The sequence below is a fragment of the Lepidochelys kempii genome, chromosome 3 (genome assembly GCF_965140265.1).
Source record: "Lepidochelys kempii isolate rLepKem1 chromosome 3, rLepKem1.hap2, whole genome shotgun sequence".
Taxonomy (NCBI): domain Eukaryota; kingdom Metazoa; phylum Chordata; order Testudines; family Cheloniidae; genus Lepidochelys; species Lepidochelys kempii.
The window spans coordinates 153,911,393-153,934,038 of NC_133258.1; the positions used below are offsets into that span (position 1 = coordinate 153,911,393).

General features: G+C 41.0%; 1 protein-coding gene across 7 annotated transcripts in view; it reads left to right on the forward strand.

The window, feature by feature from the left end:
• BABAM2 (BRISC and BRCA1 A complex member 2) overlaps positions 1-22,646 on the forward strand; it is a 298,460-nt gene that overhangs the window by 63,358 nt on the left and 212,456 nt on the right. For all 7 annotated transcript variants that reach the window (XM_073338599.1, XM_073338597.1, XM_073338593.1 and 4 more), the window contains exon 4: positions 2,458-2,552. In XM_073338599.1, the coding sequence (XP_073194700.1) occupies positions 2,458-2,552 (95 nt within the window). The remainder of the gene's footprint in view (positions 1-2,457; positions 2,553-22,646) is intronic.

Genomic DNA, 22,646 nt, shown 5'->3' on the forward strand with positions numbered 1-22,646 from the left:
GAACGGTGTGAACGAAATTTGTGTCCATGTGATGGTGGTTTGGTGACTTACATGAAATGAGCTTGATGGTTTCCACTTCAGTTTCCAGTGGGCACACATTCACATTAATAAAAAACAACATAAGTTGCACACTAGTTGGCAGGGAGACCTAGGACTGAAGCCCATCATGACTGAGCTGCCCTCCTCATCTCTATAATAATAATAATATCTAGCACTTACATATCATTTTTGTCTGTAGAACTCAAAGTGCTTTACAAAGGAGGTTAGTGTCATTATCCCCATTTTACGAATGAGGGAAAGTGAAGCAGAGAGAATGTAGGTGATTTGACCAAGGTCATCCAACAGGCCAGCATCAGAACTAGGAATAGAACCTGGGTCTCTTAATCACCCTATCCACTGGACCACACAGCTTCTGGAGGTGATGCCTTTCAATGAACGTTGAGACATATTTGCAGAACTTTAGCTGTTACAGATTGTCAGCATTTCCCATTCTCTACCTGTCCCATGAATGAATAGAGGACATCAGGTTGCGGGGCTGTTTATCCAGTATTCTTCATCAGCACTAAATTAATACACAATTTGTTGAAAGCTGAAAACCACCTAGAGGTTTTGTCTCTGTGTGGACAGAATTTTATATACTACTTTCCTGTCTTCAGTTCTACTGTGTTGTATGGGTTTTACACAGGTAATAGTACATAAAAATAGGTTTTAGCTGTTGGCTTCTTTCTTTTAATGCCTGCTGCCCCAAAAATCTATTTTACATGCAGAGCTTGTGGCGCTACTGCCTATTATGTATCTTCAAACGGAGAGCGGAGAAGCAGGGAAGAAGTACTAAATGCAGTTTCTTTCGAAGCCAGTTCTTCGTGTTTAGCCGAGTGTAGTTCTCTGAAAGTTTACATGATAACAATCACATATTGATCTATGTAAACTCTTGACATTTAAGTTTTTATAGTACAAACTAGAATTTGTTAACCTATTGTAAGCAGTCATAATCTTGCTAAGTAGTTTTGTTGCATATTTTGTGATATGTAAGGTGAGAACTCAATGTCAGAGATTGTGACCTAATTAATATTCTTATTTAATTTCAGATGGCATTAATACACATTAAAAATAACATATAGCCCAGATCTTTAGTATTTCCATTATATTCTGCTCCACTCAGTCAGGATGTGGTTAGTTGGGATGACTCCAGTTGATCTATTACATCCTCTCCCAAATATTGTTTGCTGGGAAAAACCACTCCGTAATAGGATGATAGGACCATTCCAAATCCATTGCACTATTTGTTTAATACAGATCTGATGACAGTCTGTGTCTCAGTCAATCCAGTTAGTAAGGTCCACAGAGACTTCTACCAAACTTAGAAGCTCCGTACCTACCTTAATCCCCACAATTTTTACTAACTCACCTTAATCAAGATTGCTGCTTAAATGAAGTTTGAGAGGCCTGTGTGTCTGTTAAGCGACTTCTACTGTATAAAGATTTTTTTCGTATCAAAACCAGCATTAAAATAGCCTAATGAATGGGGCTGTTGTTGTCATTTAACAGAATGCCCAAAACCTGTCGGTAAATCAGGATTATTTAATGCATTTTAAAATGTTTATTTTGTAGTTCTCTGTTCATGTGTAATGAGTGTGTTTTGTGCCATGTAGACAAAATGAAAAGCTTTCTTTTTGAAATAGGTTACTAAATGTAGAAAGTGCTATAAAAAGGATACCTAGGAGTTCATATTTTATTTCCCTGATATTTGAATAATATGTAGTCAGTTTACAACTCCAGTGATGATTTTTTTTCTCCACAGCTGTCCGCACCGAAAACCTAGGTACAACAATTAACCTGTGTTCTGTCTCTTATGTCATTCAGTAATAGAGATTCTGCAAATGGTACTTACCTAACAGTTTTGTGATAATTCTCGAGGCAGTATTGTTTCTTGTTTCCTCTCCCAATATTCACTGCATTGAAAACTTGGCTTTCTGTATGTCTACCTTAGGGTTTTATACTGCCACCCATCACCATAGTACCTGAGTGCCTTCCATATAAAATCAATAGCAAAACAACAGGTTTTCCTTAGTAAACAGATATGACTCACAAAAATACATAAAATAGGTATGCTGGGTATTAATTTTTAATTACTTAATATCCCAGATGTGCTGCTTTCAAGAAGGTGCTATTTTTATATGGTTGCTTTTCTAACTATATCAGTGCTTCAAGGTGTCACCTTGTGGGATAAGCAGTGAGAAACAAAGCAATAATTTATTCCATGTTTTCTGTTCTTCCACAGGAAGATTCAGTGCCTTCAAGAATTAACTTTATCATCCAGTACATCTGATAGTTGTGTTTTGCATATGTCTGTCTGTTAATTGAAAATGGACTTACTGAAGTTTTCCTCTGCAGTACTTAGAAGTTTGGGGATATGAAGTGGAAATAAACAGTGCTTTTCATTTATTTTTATTTCAGGGGATATAATTTTCAATGCCCACTACCCAGAGCTGCCACCAGATTTTATCTTTGGAGAGGATGCTGAATTCCTGCCAGATCCCTCTGCCTTGCATGTGAGTACAGCTGCAGTGCTTTTGTGATCATTATGTGCTGGAGAGAGACTTGGCTTTTGAGAATGGCTCAATAATAGGAATTTGCTAACAATGCAGATTTTTAAAAAAATCTTTTATTTCACTGTCATGTGGGTATGTAGACACTTTCTCCACTTTAAAACCATAATTATGGAGTCAACTAAATCATTTATTTCAAAATGTTTTAATTAAAATAAGACATCATATTCCCCATATCTAATCATTTAGAATGTTCTGCAGGACATAACCCTGTACAAAAAAAAGTTGCTTTTTAAAAAATCAGTTACTTCTATTTAGCACCTGATAATTTTCAAAGATTTGCTTCTTTCAGCAAAGGGGTTAACCTTTGCCTTGCCCTTGGAACATCATTTGGACTTTGGTAGAGTTTATTTCATGGCAGAGAATGAGGTATAACTGGGTTGGGCTTTGGCATTCGTCTGTATTAATACCAGAAAGGGTGGGAAACAAGTGGGAGTGTTTTGTGGCACCATTGTGTCAGACAAGACTCTGAAAACTTTATACTTGTAATGAAATGTGCTGCAGTAAAGACAGAAGCATGCTTTGGGGAGGGGAGATAATAAAATGAGCACATTAGGTGGATAATACTTCGTTGCACAGTGTTACTGTGTAACACGAAATATTACTGAGTATTAAAAATTAGTCTTTAATAACAAAGCCTTGTACCTAGAACTGAACTTTGGTTGGGTACTTGTGATACTTCTAACTCTGATATAGTAGTCACGTTAGTGTGCCTCCCTTGTCAGACAAATATGCCTGTTGCATAGAGTTGCAGTCTTATTCCTGATCAGTGGCTAACATCAGCAGTGTTTCTCACTTCTGTTGTAGTGTTTTAAAGCTCAAATTAAATTTTCAGTTTTTGCTAAATATTTTTTAGCTTGCTGACTTCTGTTGTGTTTCTAGTTCTATACTCTTATGAATGATGCATCATACTAAGGAATCCATTAGTCATAGATACATTCCATATTGATACATTAGTCATCAGCGTGTTAACAAAAATTCTACTGGAAATACTAAGATGGGTTTTTCAGCTAGCCAAGCACTTTGGAAGTTCTGTACCTAATTCTGTGTGTCTGAAATTTGAAAGATGTCATTTGGATACTGGACATATTTTGTCTCTTGTTCTGAGGCTGCAGAGTGGCTAACCAATTATTTTAATTTATCTGACTAGCTCATTTGCTAGCAGGGAGTATCTATTTGTTACATTTTGGGATGTCTAACTTAGATTTCTCGATAGTTGGAATGTTTCTGTGACTTGGCAAATGGACTGTTAATTTAAAACTGTTGTTCATAAAACTGAAAACACCAATTTCTTTATTATTGTTGCTTTTAAAACGCTGAAAAATAAAAGGTAAAACATGATTTAAAAGGGATAGCATTTTTCTTTCCGAGGCAAAAATGATTGTCTACCACATAGAAAAGCTGAGTGCTTTCTTTAAATGGATCTAAGTTGTTTTGTACCCTTACCTCACTTCAGGAATTTTATTTTATTATGGCCTTTATATGTGCTTGGGCTTTTGAGGGCTATCTTCTTAATATTCACATTATTTCTGTTCTCAAGCAGGATGCAGTAATCCAGTACTAACTGGATTTTATTAATTGTGGGCTACTGGGAAGTTAAATCAAATATAAAGAAGAATATGCATTATAATAAGTAGAGTCTAAAATGTATTTTCATAATCTTTAATTAATTTCTTAAATTCTCCTAATTTTTACCCCTTTCTCTGTTTAGTTCTTGTTTCACTCTATTCCAAGCTTCTCAGTGGTGCTTATAGCAACATCACTTAGAGGTTTGTGTCTCCGTCACATACATACATGACATACAAAGTAAAGAGTAACACACTTTTTTTTTTTTTTTATAGCAAAGAGATACTTGCAGCAAATGAGGTGTGAAACACTTCAAGGGAATTCTGGGCATCTTGCAGAAGAAATATTTATATAAAATTCATTGCTAAATAAGTTTTGTGTGATAAATTTTGACAAAGTATGGTATATCACCTTATCTTTAATGTTAAAAAAGAGTTCCTGGTAACGTCAACCTAGTCATTTAATCTGTCCAATGCCGCCTCTTTCTTAACTCGTCCCTTCTTTACTTATCCAACTTTGTCTTTTATCATGTAGCTCACCATCCCCATTTCTTCCCAGAGATGCCAACCTCAATGGCTGTTTGTCCCCTTCTCCCACAATCACCCCTTTGCTTTCTTCCATGTCGCTTCCTACACATGGAACCTTCTTTCTGAGCTGACCGCAAAGCTTCTACACTATAGGACCTGGCTACTCTGGACTGCTACCATCTGGTCGCTAACCAGTTTGGAGTGGGAAAGTCGATGGTTGGACTCGTGTTGATGGAAGTGTTCAGGGCCATTCATCGCATCCTGCTCTGAAAGACCATGACTATGGGCATCATTCGTGACATTGTAGATGGCTTTGCTTCCCTAACTGTGGAGGGGTGCTAGATGGCACACACATTCCAATACTGGCACCAGACTACCTAGCCACTGAGTACATTGATTGGAAGGGGTATTTCTCTATGGTTCTCCAGCACTTGTGGATCACTGTGGGCATTTCATGGACGTTAACACAGCCTGGTCTGGAAAGGTGCATGACGGAGGCATCTTTCGGAACACTGGCCTTTTCAGGAAGCTGCAAGCGAGACTATCTTCCCCGACTAGAGGATCACCGTCGGGGAAGTCGAAATGCCCATTGTGATCCTGGGAAATCCTGCCTACCCGTTCATGCCGTGGCTTTTGAAACCATACACAAGGCACCTTGACAACATCAAGGAGCGGTTCAACAACAGACTGAGCAAGTGCAGAATGACTGTTGAGTGTGCTTTTGGCCATTTAAAGGCCCACTGGCGCTGCCTATATGCTAGGCTGGACCTGGCCGATGACAATATTCCTATGCTTATAGCCGCGTGCTGTACACTCCATAATATTTGTGAAGGGAAGGGTGAAAGTTTCACTCAGGGCTGGACCACTGAGGCTCAGCGCCTGGAGGCTGAATTTGAACAGCCAGAGACCAGGGCTATTAGGGGGCACAGCGTGGGGCTATAAGGATCAGGGATGCCTTGAGGCAGCATTTTGAAGCTGAAAGCCACTGATATTTGTTGCTATGCTCAGGAATGCAGTGCTTGTAATGCTAGGAGGTGATTGTGATTGGTGAAGATGATGCACTGTGAAGGTTTAAGAAAACTGCCTGTTGCTTTGCAGGGCTCTGTTTGCTTTCAATTAATAGAATAAAGATTGCTTTCAAAGTAACACAATTCTTTTAGTAAAATCCAACAACCGGAGGGGAGAGACAAACAAAAAAACACATCAGCACTGAGTCGGATGGGGGAAGGGAAGGTCCCAGGAGGAGTGGGGTCCCGGGACAGTTAAAGATTTGTGTATGTCCAGGGATCACATCCAACCTTCTCCTCTGGAGAACAATGCAGCGGGTACTGTACTTCAGCAGGCTAAACTGCAGAGGGATGGGTATTGAGTGCAGTGGATAGTGGGAGTCCGCAGTGCTGGACTGTGACAGGGGAAGAGTAGAATGCCACAGATACAGACTGGAGCCAGGAGGTTGATAAGAGTGTATTGGTGGTGTCTGGGAGGAGCAAGGGAAAGAGTTTTGCGAGCGGCTGCAGATGAGGGTGGGTGCGGAGTTCCTCAGTTTGCAGTGCGAGTATGAAGCATGTCTGCTTGGCACTCCATAATGTTTAAGAGCCGCTCCATGGCTTCATTCTGTTGTGCCGTGTTTTCCTTTCGGTCCCTCTTCTTGCTGTCTTTCAGTTCCTGTTTTTCTGCTGCGCAGTGCACCATGACCTCATTCAGCAAGTCCTCCTTAGTTCTTCATGACCGCTTTCTAATTCTGCACAGCCGTTCAGCCAGTGATAACAAAGAGGGAGGCTGGGCTCCCAAGGTCATATCTGTGAAGCCAAAATGCAAACTTCTACAGAAGCAGTATTGTTTGCAACACACAGATCACCGATTCAGTGATTTAAAATGTAGCCAGTATTCACATACCTGTCACTAACTGGCTGACCCCAGGCAAGGACACATGAGCTGCAAGACCCGCAAAATGGTGAGTAATTGCAGGGGAAATCTGTGTTCCCGGACCCTACTGTACACTGGGCATGTGGCTCTTGGGGAGAGCCAGCACAGTAAAGAGGGCCTTATAATTATTTCTGTCCTCACATTTTCCACAAGCTGTGTTCATTATGGGAGATATCTCGCTGCTGAGGGTGAGCAGGGAATCAAGGGAGGGTCTTCTCCAGGACTACGGCTTCCGCCCTGGCCCTTATGTGGCTCTCCTGTGTGCAGCAAAGGTCATGCTTCCTCCCCCCACACCCCCCATGATGGCAGAGTGGTGCGGGAAAGTGGGGCAAGAAACAAAACAGCTCTGCCAAAGAACCTGCAGCAGCAGATTGCCCAGTATCTCCATGAGAGTTTCCTGGAGTTCTCTGCGGCAGATTCCCGTGAATGGAGGGAGTCAATCAACACCCTGTTCCACTACTCAGAGTAGGCATGTAGTGGTACGTGCATCCAGAGACAAGCCTGCTTTCTGCAACTCTCCTGCCCCCAACAACTCATTTCAGCGATTCCCAAAATCACATCCACTTATCAGGGGCCTCCTCTCCTGTTTGCGCTTCGCCAACATCGGACAGCTGTGACTGGCTAGCCTCCTCCGGGATAGAGAAGAGCTCCTGGCTGCATGCATCTCTGGCCTTCGAGTCATCTTCTGCCTCTGGGTCCCCCTTTCCTTCCACATCCTCGTCCAAGATTTCCTCCTCCTAGCTCAGTCTGCTATCGACTGGCACGCGAGCCACCGAAGTATCCACAGTGGCCTTCGCAGTGGAGGTAGGGTTGCCACCGAGTATTGCATTCAGCTCTTTGTAGAACTGGCAGCTTGTGGGTGGAGCACCGGAGTGGTGGTTTGCCTTCCGTGCCTTGTGGTAGGCATTCTGCAGCTCCTTCACTTTAACCCTGCACTGCAGTGTGTCCCGATCATGGCCCCTTTCTGTCATGCATTGTGAAATCTGTCTGTAGGTATCATAATTCATACGGCTGGAGTGCAGCAGGGACTGGACAGCCTCCTCTCCCCAAAACTTTTATTTTAGATTGTTTTGTAACTGCTGCATATTAATGCAAATTTGTAAAAATCCTTTAAAATCAATGGTCGGAAGGTGGTTTAGAAGTTCAAAGTATTATTGGAAATGAACATTCGTATGGTTTTATTTTCATTTCTAAAAAAAATCTTAACATATAGAAAAGGAGTACTTGTGGCACCTTAGAGACTAACCAATTTATTTGGGCATAAGCTTTCATGAGCTACAGCTCACTTGATCGGATGCATACTGTGGAAAGTACAGAAGATCTTTTTATACACACAAACCATGAAAAAATGGGTGTTTACCACTACAAAAGGTTTTCTCTCCCCCCACCCCACTCTCCTGCTGGTAATAGCTTATCTAAAGAGATCACTCTCCTTACAATGTGTATGATAATCAAGTTGGGCCATTTCCAGCACAAATCCAGGTTTTCTCCCCACCCCCCTCCCCAAACCCACTCTCCTGTTGGTAATAGCTTATCTAAAGTGATCACTCTCCTTACAATGTGTATGATAATCAAGGTGGGCCATCTCCAGCACAAATCCAGGGTTTAACAAGAACGTCAGGGTGGGGGGGAGGAGGAGGAAAAAACAAGGGGAAATGGGTTACCTTGCATAATGACTTAGCCACTCCCAGTCTCTATTCAAGCCTAAGTTAATAGTATCCAATTTGCAAATGAATTCCAATTCAACAGTTTCTCGCTGGAGTCTGGTTATTAAGGATTATTATTATTATATTATTATTATAATATTATTATTAAGGATCTACAACCTATCCTGAAGGATGACCCAACAGTCTCACAAATCTTGGGAGACAGGCCAGTCCTTGCCTACAGACAGCCTCCCAACCTGAAGCAAATACTCACCAGCAACCACATACCACACAACAGAACCACTAACCCAGGAACCTATCCTTGCAACAAAGCCCATTGCCAACTGTGCCCACATATCTATTCAGGGGACACCATCACAGGGCCTAATGACATCAGCCACACGATCAGAGGCTCGTTCACCTGCACATCCACCAATGTGATATATGCCATCATGTGCCAGCAATGCCCCTCTGCCATGTACATTGGTCAAACTGGACAGTCTCTACGTAAAAGAATAAATGGACACAAATCAGATGTCAAGAATTATAACATTCATAAACCAGTCGGAGAACACTTCAATCTCTCTGGTCACACGATTACAGACATGAAAGTTGCGATATTACAACAGAAAAACTTCAAAACCAGACTCCAGCGAGAAACTGTTGAATTGGAATTCATTTGCAAATTGGATACTATTAACTTGCTTTTTTTGCCTCTGTCTTCACTAACAAGGTCAGCTCCCAGACTGCTGTGCTGGGCATCACAAAATGGGGAAGAGATGGCCAGCCCTCTGTGGAGATAGAGGTGGTTAGGGACTATTTAGAAAAGCTGGACGTGCACAAGTCCATGGGGCCGGACGAGTTGCATCCGAGAGTGCTGAAGGAATTGGCGGCTGTGATTGCAGAGCCATTTGCCATTATCTTTGAAAACTCGTGGCGAACCGGGGAAGTCCCGGATGACTGGAAAAAGGCTAATGTAGTGCCAATCTTTAAAAAAGGGAAGAAGGAGGATCCGGGGAACTACAGGCCAGTCAGCCTCACTTCAGTCCCTGGAAAAATCATGGAGCAGGTCCTCAAAGAATCAATCCTGAAGCACTTGCATGAGAGGAAAGTGATCAGGAACAGCCAGCATGGATTCACCAAGGGAAGGTCATGCCTGACTAATCTAATCGCCTTTTATGATGAGATTACTGGTTCTGTGGATGAAGGGAAAGCAGTGGATGTATTGTTTCTTGACTTTAGCAAAGCTTTTGACACGGTCTCCCACAGTATTCTTGTCAGCAAGTTAAGGAAGTATGGGCTGGATGAATGCACTATAAGGTGGGTAGAAAGCTGGCTAGACTGTCGGGCTCAACGGGTAGTGATCAATGGCTCCATGTCTAGTTGGCAGCCGGTATCGAGTGGAGTGCCCCAAGGGTCGGTCCTGGGGCCGGTTTTGTTCAATATCTTCATAAATGATCTGGAGGATGGTGTGGATTGCACTCTCAGCAAATTTGCGGATGATACTAAACTGGGAGGAGTGGTAGATACGCTGGAGGGGAGGGATAGGATACAGAAGGACCTAGACAAATTGGAGGATTGGGCCAAAAGAAATCTGATGAGGTTCAATAAGGATAAGTGCAGGGTCCTGCACTTAGGACGGAAGAACCCAATGCACAGCTACAGACTAGGGACCGAATGGCTAGGCAGCAGTTCTGCGGAAAAGGACCTAGGGGTGACAGTGGACGAGAAGCTGGATATGAGTCAGCAGTGTGCCCTTGTTGCCAAGAAGGCCAATGGCATTTTGGGATGTATAAGTAGGGGCATAGGGAGCAGATCGAGGGACGTGATCGTTCTCCTCTATTCGACATTGGTGAGGCCTCATCTGGAGTACTGTGTCCAGTTTTGGGCCCCACACTACAAGAAGGATGTGGATAAATTGGAGAGAGTCCAGCGAAGGGCAACAAAAATGATTAGGGGTCTGGAACACATGAGTTATGAGGAGAGGCTGAGGGAGCTGGGATTGTTTAGCCTGCAGAAGAGAAGAATGAGGGGGGATTTGATAACTGCTTTCAACTACCTGAAAGGGGGTTCCAAAGAGGATGGCTCTAGACTGTTCTCAATGGTAGCAGATGACAGAACGAGGAGTAATGGTCTCAAGTTGCAGTGGGGGAGGTTTAGATTGGATATTAGGAAAAACTTTTTCTCTTTTAAGAGGGTGGTGAAACACTGGAATGCGTTACCTAGGGAGGTGGTAGAATCTCCTTCCTTAGAGGTTTTTAAGGTCAGGCTTGACAAAGCCCTGGCTGGGATGATTTATCTGGGAATTGGTCCTGCTTCAAGCAGGGGGTTGGACTAGATGACCTTCTGGGGTCCCTTCCAACCCTGATATTGTATGATTCTATGATTCTATGAACTTAGGCTTGAATAGAGACTGGGAGTGTCTAAGTCATTATGCAAGGTAACCTATTTCCCCTTGTTTTTTCCTCCCCCCTCCCCCCCTCAGATGTTCTTGTTAAACCCTGGGTTTGTGCTGGAAATGGCCACCTTGATTATCATACATATTGTAAGGAGACTGATCACTTTAGATAAGCTATTACCAACAGGAGAGTGGGTTTGTGGGGTGGGTGGGGAGAAAACCTGGATTTGTGCTGGAAATGGTCCAACTTGATTATCATACACATTGTAAGGAGAGTGATCACTTTAGATAAGCTATTACCAGCAGAAGAGTGGGGTGGGGGGAGAGAAACTTTTGTAGTGGTAAACACCCATTTTTTCATGGTTTGTGTGTATAAAAATATCTTCTGTACTTTCCACAGTATGCATCCGATGAAGTGAGCTGTAGCTCACGAAAGCTTATGCTCAAATAAATTGGTTAGTCTCTAAGGTGCCACAAGTACTCCTTTTCTTTTTGCGAATACAGACTAACACGGCTGTTACTCTGAAACCTGTCATTAACGTATAGACTTACATTTCATATTTGTGTTTATATATTTATAATATAAAAAGACTGCTTTCCAGGTTGTAAATAATAAAGTTCTTCCTCTCTTCGGTGTTTATTCATTTTGAATGGGAAGTACTGGACAAGTATTTAACAAACAATAACAACAAACATCCCCCCCACCATTTTTCACTGTATTCAGATAAAAATTCAGTTGGCACAAAACCAGATTAGTAATTTGTGTGTGTAGATTAGATTAATTTGGACCTCATTACTTTGATGCCGGTTTGAGTAACAAGAATTGTTTATGTTAGCCTTGTTATTTGTTAGTGTGAGCAAGTCCATAATTGAAGTGCATAGGTGAAATGTTAACCTTGGCTTTCCAATATTTTGAAGTATGCTTTGCTTGGTGGGACGTAGACAACAGCATTATGGTGAAAGTTACCATTTGAATTTGACTAGGATTGATTTTTGATATCTTAACTAACTGCCAATATTTGGTAGAGATTTGAAGCCCAGTAGACTCAGTTCAGCCATTTAGTCTACTGAGACACACTAACTGAGTGATGTGTTGTTTACTTTATGAAGATCTTTCATGGAACCTTGACTTTTTAAGCTTTGTATCTTCTCTTTGTGGTCATTAAAGATTCCACAATCCTTATTGTAATAGCAAATTTTGTCTGAATGGCAGAATTTTCCTCTCCTTTCTGTAATGTGTTGTCCTATACCTTAAAGGTGGCTGCATTTCAATGGTTGGAGAAATGATTACTGTATATATTTCAAGGCCAAAAAGAAGAGCTTTATTAGAATCTTAACTTCTGCATGTTTGATAGAGCGTTTGCAATGAGGCTATGTTAAATCTACTAAATCAGCTTTACTTGACTAAATCCATTTTATTTTTCAAGTTTGTGGAGTTGAGGAGCTCTGGCTTTGGTTTAGCACTTTTGTGTCTATGTAAATATGATTCCAATGATGCACTATATCTTTGAATGTAAATTACCTAATTTTTGCTCTGACCATTTAAGAATTTAGTATCCTCAGATATAGTAGCTGGGTATCTTTTTGCTAAGTTTCAGAACACTTCTATATTTTAAACCAATATTCTTTGGTGTAATTATCTCAATGCGAACATTTTTACTTAAAGGAAAAAATGAAAGCCTGCCTTTTTCCAATGACAGCATATGGGTTTAATGGTGTCAGGAGTGCATTCACTTTTGGTAGGCATTTAAAGACAGGAGCAATTTGATTTAAATGCTAATCTAGTGAGTTTACAATTAGCTTATCAGAAAAGGTAGGATTAGTCCAGTTAGGACACTTCTGTTTTTTTGAGTCATTGGTGCATTGTTTGAGAATAGCATTATCTTCTGTTTTTCATGTTCTGTACATCATGATACGTGGGCAGATTCATGGTTGTTCGGGTGATGGTAACTGTAATTTCCATACTTTCTAAATTTTTGTGTTTTATTTTTAGCGCCCTGCAAATTTGCAGTTACCCACTTTCTATTCGCAGGTATCCGTGGATCATGTTTGCGGATTGCAGATCGGATGCGGATGCAAATTTTGTCTCCGCACAGAGCTCTATTTATTTTGATGTTTAATCTTAACTTCGCTTGCAACTTCTCTTAATGATTTCCCCCCTTTGTGTTGTTTATATATATTTACAAACCAAGTTGCAAGTTAGCTAATTTTGTTTATGTTTTGACTGAGCATTTCTTTAAGGCTTTTAAAAACATTTCAGAATGGTCCAGTGACAGGAGTCCCTCTTAAACTTGCAAACTGTGCAGAGAATCTCACAGACCATGCTACTTCCCTTTCCATTCAGGATCATTTTCTTGACAGATAGAACCATACAGGGTCACCCTATGATATAAATTGTGCTCTTGTGGGTGGTCTTTTTGGAATGAGTTACTGTATGGGTCCTCACACAAAAAATCTCTGACATGACTCAAATTGAATGTTTTCTAAAACATTAATGGATTCTTCCTAAATTTCCAAAAGTCTCTGTGCCCTCAACACAAGATTTTTGTCAGAGCCAGACTCAGAATGAAGTTGAGCAAGAATGTGTTTTTCCTAAAGAGAATTCACAGGCTCTAGTTCTTGCAGCACTACATCCATTTTATTCCAGCAAAAATTTGCAAGCATATCTATCCTTGATATCTTTAGGTGGTGATGCTTCCTACATTTGGGAATGTCCAGACATCTTGGAGAAGATTAGTGTCCAAACACCTTCACCATGAGCTAACTGGGAGTAAGTTAATGTACAAAATATATCCCTAGATCTTCACAGCCTGGAAGCTGACCATCTCAATATGGGGTAGGGTTTGGACAGTTAAGTCTATACACCTAAATGATACTGGTGAAATGTTTTCAATAACTGTATTAGAATGTGCTCCACTTTTTATAGAAATGGACACTATTAGGTCTAAATAAGAGCTCTGAACAAGATTGCTACCACAACATGAACTAAACTAGTGAGGGAGGTTACACTTACAGTCTCTGTTCTCTATCATCACTGCTCCTGCCTAAACCATTTTTCTAGCCAGAGCTTGTTTTCCTTTTAGTTGCTGTTTATTGGGCTTATGTATTGTTTTTGAGTTAATGTATTGTTTTTTCTTAAGCATTTTTATGCTAGATTGGCAATTTTACTTTTCACTGAGGCCTCAGTTGCCTTTGAAAATATTCAGTTTGTTTTTGTGCTGTGCTTGGATGTCTTTGGGGTTGAGCACTTTAAAAATAAAACTTATTTTTACTCTTACTGAGTCTGAAACCTATTCCAAATTTGTTTGGGGGAAGGGGAGTGGAAGTGGGAAGGTGGTTAATTATTTTTTAGAGTGTGAAAAGCTCTTTGACTAAAAACATTTGAATTCTACATCTGGTCAGCAACTGTATGCCAAACTTCACCCACGGAAGCTTAAAAGAGCCAAGATATCTAAACCTGAAAATCTGGACTTATAATGGAGGTGCCAGCTGAATCCTGTTTATATTTTGAATAACGATTTGTCCAAAATAGTGCATGTAATTTGGGTGTATATAGCACAGAGAAACTTCAAAATCTAATTTTCGAATTTGACAAAACATTGTTTGCTTAGTCATTGAAAAGATATCAACAAATTGTTAATTGTTAGAATATGTCTGATTTCTTGAAAATGCAATATTTGTTGATAAAGAGGATAAATCAGAAGATTGTCAGTGGGATAATAAACCTTTCACCTTTAGCTTGTTGATTCAAACCAACTCAGATGATATTTGTTGCCTTTTCTCAGTGGCTTGGTTTTCTATGGGCAATGAGGTTATGAGCACTTACATTGTTCTCTAAACTGTAGAAGTGCTGTGCTTGACTCAGTATTGAGGCACAATCGTAGAGCAGTATAACACCTTTATCTAGCATTAAATTGAGTGAAAAATGTAAAATACAAATAAAAAAAATAGAGAGAGAAAAAGTATAATTCTACATTCCTTGTGTGCCCATAATTCCCATTGAACTCAGTTTGAGTGCCAAACTGTATTTTATCAAAAGTTTACTTGCTATATTTAAAAAAATCTACACAAATGTATATTTCATCTCTAGTTTTATTATCTTGAAATCACACACACAATTTTTAAAATAATTTATAATGTTTTCTAAAAGAAATTAGTGACTTCTGTGTCCTGGTTCCCCCAGCACAGAGTAAATGGGTAGCTCATATGCGGTGAGGCAAGATAGTGGGGCCTTGTGTACACTTAAAATGATTTTCTGGTATAGATATACCTGTACAACTATCTTGAATAACCCCCTAGTGGAAACACAGTTTATACCAGGGGTGGCCAATGTGTAGCTCCGGAGCTGCATGCGGCTCTTCAGAAGTTAATATGCAGCTCCTTGTATAGGCACCGACTCCAAGGCTGGAGCTACAGGTGCCAACTTTCCAATGTGCTGGGGGGTGCTCACTGCTCAACCCCTGACTTTGCCATGGGCCCTGCCCCCACTCCACCCCTTCCTGCCCCTTTCCCAGAGCCTGCCATGTCCCCCCCCCCAGCCTCCTCCATGCCACAAAACAGCTGGTCGGGAGGTGTGGGCTTTTCAATCTGGACCCCAACAAAGAAGATCCTTCTTCCTTGTATCATTCCCTTCTCTAAGCTAAAATTTTCCACTTCCCCTCAACTTGCTATCACCTTGGGTACAGGAGATAGAAGATGCTATCTTTGGAGCCTGAAATGGAGTTCCCAGATTCCTCAAAGAGGGCTTCTTTAGAGAATGGAAAATTCTAATTAAGTAGATGGACAGGACACTTCAATGAACAGTAAAAGAAGAGAATTCTTCTCTCCACATTTTTCTGGATGAAGCCAAATGAGAAAAACAAACCTTACCGGTTTCCTCTTTTGTGGTATAAAAACAAAATTTATGTAAGTTTGCTGGGAATTCCCAAATGTTAAGCTTTCTATAGGCAGGTCAATGGGCAGATATTTCAAATAGGATAGGGAAATTCAAGACCTTTCATTAACTCTTCCTTCAACAGGTCCTCCAGTGGTAACCTTTACTAAATCCTCCTCTGTCCTTCTGGAGCCTGCTTTTCGTCTTGGAAAAAAAATCTATCAAGGCTTTGCATGTGCTAGTGAAAGGGAACATACAGTACAAGTGGACCAGCTACAAGAGTAAAAGATTCACTCAGGGGAATGGAACCTCAAGGAAAATGCATTTCACGATTTGGTGGCTTGACTGGACTTTCAACAGATAGGTTTATTCACCATAAGACACAACGGGATGGTGTTCAAGTTTTGCAGCAGGTTTCCAGACCTCTGGGCAATGGTTCCATCCCAAGGAAATTCAGTCTGGCATCTGCGTTCCATTTCTCACTCTCATTTTGACGGTTCTAATAAAAATAGACTTGGGGAACTGTAATCTTCATGTCCCTGGACCTGCTTTAAAGGGCTGGGATATGCTATTCATACTACTAAGAATGTCCAGAAATCACATTTCTCCTTCCTCATCAGAAGGATCTGCTATCCTGAGGCCTCTTTGTGCAGATACATCTGAACCCAAGCCCATTTTCACTGTTGGCCTGGCACATGAAAGGAATATGCTGAAAAAGCTAGACATTATCAAGAGACTCAGGAAGATCCTTAGAAGTCTTCCTTGATAGTATACTGGTGTGTGTGGGAGTGCTTTTCTCAATGGTGTACTGTGAGGAAACTCTCTCCTAAGATATCTGGCATCCCTTTTGTTCTGTGTGTGTTTCTTGGTGGGTTCTTCTCATTTCCCTTAAGGTTCAGGCCTCTATTCTCTGTAGGAGGATGGACAGGAGGCTTTTCTATGGGCTCCCATCTCCTTGCCCTCCTGTTCTACCCTCTTCTCCTTGAAGATTTTCCGTGTACCTCCCTGGAGCTTGAATTTAGTCCTTCCGTTCCTCTGTCTTTTTCACTTTTAGCTCCTTTCATATATTTTCCCCTCGCTTCCTAGAAGGTGGCTTCTTAGAGGGTTTAGCCACTCTTACTTGTGCATCTCTCTTTATGGTTTCCTGTAGAAATAAAATGGTCCTATGTATGTGCCTCACTTTTCTTCCCAAAGTTTTGGCCTCATTTCATCTTAATCAGGACATAGTTTTGCCAAACATTGGCCCTAATCTCACGCAAAGAAAGGAAAGGATATAGTACAGTCTGCATGTGCATATTGTTCTAAAGTTCAGTTTGGATAGAATATAAGACTTTAGGCTTCTAAATCCCTTTTCCTTCTCTTTGAAGGGCAAAGGAAGGCTGGCTGGCTTCCAGATGAGAGAGCCAGATGAAACGCTCTTTAAAAGCCTGTAAAATTACTAATTTATCCTCTTTAGTCTTCACTGAGGCTCACTTTACAAAGGCAACTTTGGTCTTTTCATCTGAGATAGGTGAGTCTACTTTAGGAGAACTGTGCAGCACAGATATCTTCTTACATGTGACCTGTAACTATTACAGACTGGTTTCAGAGTAGCAGCTGTGTTAGTCTGACTGCATGGCTTTGCTTCAGTAAATGTGACCTTTTGAAAGATGCATTATCTGTGTAACAATTCAGTAGGCCATTCCCAAGCCAACTATCTCTACTCTAGTTGTTTGGGACTCCCACAGTTCCTCATAACTGGCTTCTTTTTTGTTTCAAAAAAATAAATTGGAAAAGTATCTGTTTTGGGATCTGGATAGCTACAGCAGCTTTGCCTATCCCACTTTGAAAATGTGTTAATGGGGAGTGCCAAACTGATCCCATTTGTTCTTGCCTGTGGAGTTGGAAGACAGAAAGAAGTTTCTTACCTCATTTCTTTCTGGCATAGATTACATCCTGTTGGCTAGTTAAAAGACCCTTTATTATGGGAAGTTTTAAACTTTAATTCTAATAAAAACCTAGTTTTTCAGAACAGGAAGTACATAGATGGGGGGAGAGTGTTTTGGTCCATGACGGGGACTCCTAGGCACTATGGTCATACAAATAAATAATGATAATTAATAATGATTAATAAGCATCAGAGTTTAGTTAATTGGAGGATGCCCAAAGGAGAGAAACTCCTTGCTGCTATTCTGCCTAATCTGAATATGAGAAAGTACATATTCATTCTGAACTGGTGGAATGTCGGACCTAGAAAGCTATTTGCTGTGAGAAAATACTTCTGTTTTAGAAACTGCTGCTTTCTGCCATTACATTACGTTAATGCCACTACCCTTTGCATGGCAATACAGCGAGGTGGTTTAGAAATTGATACCAAAAAACAAAGTTGATAAGACTTAATGTACAGACTGAAAAAGATGCTTAGCCCCACATGGCTGTTTATAAGAAGAATTATTAGAAAAAAAAAAGTTGGAAATAGCAGCTTTAGGGGAAGTAATATTATCAGTTATTCAAGAATAAGAAGAAGGGAAAAAACTTAATTGTAAGATTAGTAAAGTTGTGAGTCTTCATTTCAGCAAAATATAATACTGTGCAAGCAGCATTTTAGTAGACTCTGAATAAAATGTACTGTAAAGGAAACTGGCTTAAAATAAAATGATTCTGGCCCTAAAGTGTAATGATATTGGCACAGCACACTCCCTTTCCTTGCAAGAACTCCAAAACAGTAAGGAGCGGGTTGGCTTGGAGGCAGCAGCTTGTTAGCTTTCTGGAAGCACATTTGCAAAGTTAAAAAAAAAAAAAACAGGAAAATCAAATCTAGCATAAGTCCTTTTGAACTGAGAACTCACTTAAATTCACCATTTTGTGCCCTTTAGACTCAAGTTGTTGAACCGTGATAATTCATTTTTCTGCAGAGAAAGTCACTAACTGCTTATGAATATGAAAGCAGAACAGCCTTTTAATTTAACTGATTACAGAAGGTCAGTTAAGAAATACCAGTAAATATTCAGTCTGATAATGCTGTTTTGGATTTAGATTAATTTTTATGTTTTGAATTCTGCTCCCTTTTGTAACATATAATTTTCAGAAGGGAACGTTATAATTTGCTTTATTGTGTCCAATATGGTCTAGAAATTCTTTTGATTTCCAACATTTTATTATTTAGGCATGAGTATTATGCAGAAATGTTTTATCTGGGGCCATGCTGTCAAGCAATGTACAGGTTTGGGGCTATTGCTGCACATGGAAATGGAGCTGCTCTTTAATAGTTTATGAATACCGTATGTTGACCTGGTTATTGGGGTGCTCACTGTATGAATATATTGGTTTAGTGTAATAGCAAGCTTAAGGAAAAGCAAGCAGAAAGAAAACAGTGGCTTAAGATAAGCCACCACAAGGTAAACATTTAAGGGTTGTTAAGAGACAATGCCCAAATTGTTAACTGTAAAGATTCTACCTCCTGGCTCTAGCCAGTTTAGAGAACTTGCTTTGATAAGCATGAAAAGCCCAGGAACTGATAAAAGCAAATGACTATAGCAGTTTAAAAAGGAACTCCCTGTTATGAGGGTGGGGTTGCTATTCAGAGACTTGTTCAGGAAAAGCAGAGTGGGATAGGCAGCAACTGGGTGTTTGAGGAAGCCAGGCATGCCGAGGCTACATCAGGGGATGGTGTGCCTTCAGGCAAGATGTATGTAGATTGTTTGTTATCTTAAGGTTCTTGTTCACTAAATGTTTTGTTCCAGTGTTAAAATAAACAATACGTTGGTTTTGAGAAGCCTGATTTCTATATACACCACTAGTCATAGACTCCCCCCCCAAGAAGAACTATAGGTGCTGAATCCAATTAGGTATACATAGTTGGTAGACTGTGTCCTGGATTACAATACCCTGTGTAAGTGTGGGAGAATTGTGAAATTCCACCCCAAGGGAGGTATAGAGACAAGGCCAGACACCTGACGGCGTGTACTCAGCAAGACCAGGAAGTGAACAGAGGTGCCTTGGCACCTTCAATCGTGACAACTGCTCAGGAGTGATTTGTAAGAGACCCATGATGTCCACAAACTGCACTTGTTTCTTGTGATTTAATGTGTGCATTTCAAGATTTCACTATTAACATTAAGAAAAGGAGTACTTGTGGCACCTTAGAGACTAACCAATTTATAGTCTCTAAGGTGCCACAAGTACTCCTTTTCTTTTTGCGAATACAGACTAACACGGCTGTTACTCTGAAACCTGTCACTATTAACATTTAAAGCCTTAAATAATGCGTGATCATTCTGCCTGAGAAGCTCTCTACTGTCCTCTGTCTCTTGCAGTAATGTACATTAGCAGGTTTAGGCCTTCTGCTCATTTTATGATTATAATCTTGAGGGAAAAGGAGGCGGGTCTGCCTTCAGAGAGAACCTGCAATTTGGGGATGCTCTTCTGGGGCCATTCTGGTATTCCTTGCTCATCCAAAATTCTTATTAAGCTCACAAGGAATTCAGGAAGAGGCTCTCCTGGACATACAGGACAAGTCTATAGTATCTTTCTAGTTAAGACATCTTGTATCTTTATCAGATGAATTACTTGAAGGGGTGGGGCAGATTTTCTGTAGTACTGAGTTTTGTGGGCAAATTTTTTTTTTCCATCTTTGAATTTGCTTTATTTGTTCATTTATCAGGACTCTGTAGGGCCAAGGATAGGATGACCAGACGTCCTAATATTAGGGCCTTTGTCTTATATAGGCACTTATTTCCCCCTCCCCCCATCCTGATTTTTCACACTTACTATCTGGTGTCCCTAGCCAGGGAGGGGAGGCAGAAAGCATGATGGAAGATAGTACAAAAGGAAATGTGTGGCAAAAACAATTGAATAACTTTAGGGTGATGAAAAATGGATATGGAGCATGAGCCCTGTGTTAGTGTAATCATATTGTTTATCCTGAGAAACCCAGCTGGTGGTTCATTGCAGGTCAGTGAAAGATCATAGAATCATAGAATATCAGGGTTGGAAAGGGACCTCAGGAGGTCATCTAGTCCAACCCCCTGCTCAAAGCAGGACCAATCCCCAACTAAATCATCCCAGACATGGCTTTGTCAAGCCTGACCTTGAAAACCTCTAAGGAAGGAGATTCCACCACCTCCTTAGGTAACGCATTCCAGTGTTTCACCACCCTCCTAGTGAACTCATCAGTTTGGATGAGCTATTACCAGCAGGAGAGTGAGTTTGTGTGTGTATGGGGGTGGGGGGGGGGGATGTGAGAAAACCTGGATTTGTGCAGGAAATAGCCCAACTTGATTGTCATGCACATTGTGTAAAGAGTTGTCACTTTGGATGGGCTATCACCAGCAGGAGAGTGAATTTGTGGGGGGGGGGGGGTGGAGGGTGAGAAAACCTGGATTTGTGCTGGAAATGGCCCACCTGATGATCACTTTAGATAAGCTGTTACCAGCAGGACAGTGGGGTGGGAGGAGGTATTGTTTCATATTCTCTGTGTATATATAAAGTCTGCTGCAATTTCCACGGTATGCATCCGATGAAGTGAGCTGTAGCTCACGAAAGCTTATGCTCAAATAAATTGGTTAGTCTCTAAGGTGCCACAAGTACTCCTTTTCTTTTTGCGAATACAGACTAACACGGCTGTTACTCTGAAACTAGTGAAAAAGGTTTTCCTAATATCCAACCTAAACCTCCCCCACTGCAACTTGAGACCATTACTCCTTGTTCTGTCGTCTGCTACCACTGAGAACAGTCTAGAGCCATCCTCTTTGGAACCCCCTTTCAGGTAGTTGAAAGCAGCTATCAAATCCCCCCTCATTCTTCTCTTCCGCAGATTAAACAATCCCAGTTCCCTCAACCTCTCCTCATAAGTCATGTGTTCCAGTCCCCTAATCATTTTTGTTGCCCTCCGCTGGACGTTTTCCAATTTTTCCACATCCTTCTTGTAGTGTGGGGCCCAAAACTGGACACAGTACTCCAGATGAGGCCTCACCAATGTGGAATAGAGGGGAACGATCACATCCCTCGATCTGCTGGCAATGCCCCTACGTATACATCCCAAAATGTCATTGGCCTTCTTGGCAACAAGGGCACATTGTTGACTCATATCCAACTTCTCGTCCACTGTAACCCCTAGGTCCTTTTCTGCAGAACTGCTGCCTAGCCATTCGGTCCCTAGTCTGTAGCGGTGCATGGGATTCTTCTGTCCTAAATGCAGGACTCTGCACTTGTCCTTGTTGAACCTCATCAGATTTCTTTTGGCCCAATCCTCTAATTTGTCTAGGTCCCTCTGTATCCTATCCCTCCCCTCCAGCGTATCTACCACTCCTCCCAGTTTAGTGTCATCTGCAAACTTGCTGAGGGAGCAATCCATACCATCCTCCAGATCATTAATGAAGATATTGAACAAAACCAGCCCGAGGACCGACCCTTGGGGCACTCCACTTGATACCAGCTGCCAACTAGACATGGAGCCATTGATCACTACCCGTTGAGCCCGACAATCTAGCCAGCTTTCTATCCACGTTATAGTCCACTCATCCAGCCCATACTTCTTTAACTTGCTGGCAAGAATACTGTGGGAGACCATGTCAAAAGATGTGAGTTTGTGCATCAGACTTCTAAAGCTTCTGATAGTAAAACAAAAGTTACACCCGTTCTTGTGAGCATTTGTGGTTTTGCCTTATACTGTGTAAAAGAAATTAAGCCTCAATAAAAATGTTGGTATGTATGACGCAAAGTATACTAGCCCATGACAAAATGTCACTGCTTAGGAATACCAGATATGTCGGCTATAGTTGCTAAGACCCAGGGGTGCTGCTGAGCATTATTTGTCCGTTTTCATAGATTATTCCATTTTCATTGGTATTTCATTTTGCCAAAGAGGGTAATTTGGAAAGATAGATCATATCATGAAAATTATTGTGGGAAGTTGTTCCAGTTATGGGGGAAACAGCAAATGTGAAAATATGGTAAGTCAATGGTGTGTAGGTTTATACTGATTGATTTGAATGTGGAGGGTGTTCTGAAGTGCTGGTTGCTTAGAGTCTAAAGCCTTCAAAGTTGTTGATACATCTGGGCCTTGTCAACATGAAAAGTATCTTTGTTGACAATGGGTGTGAATGATGGATGTAGTTGAAC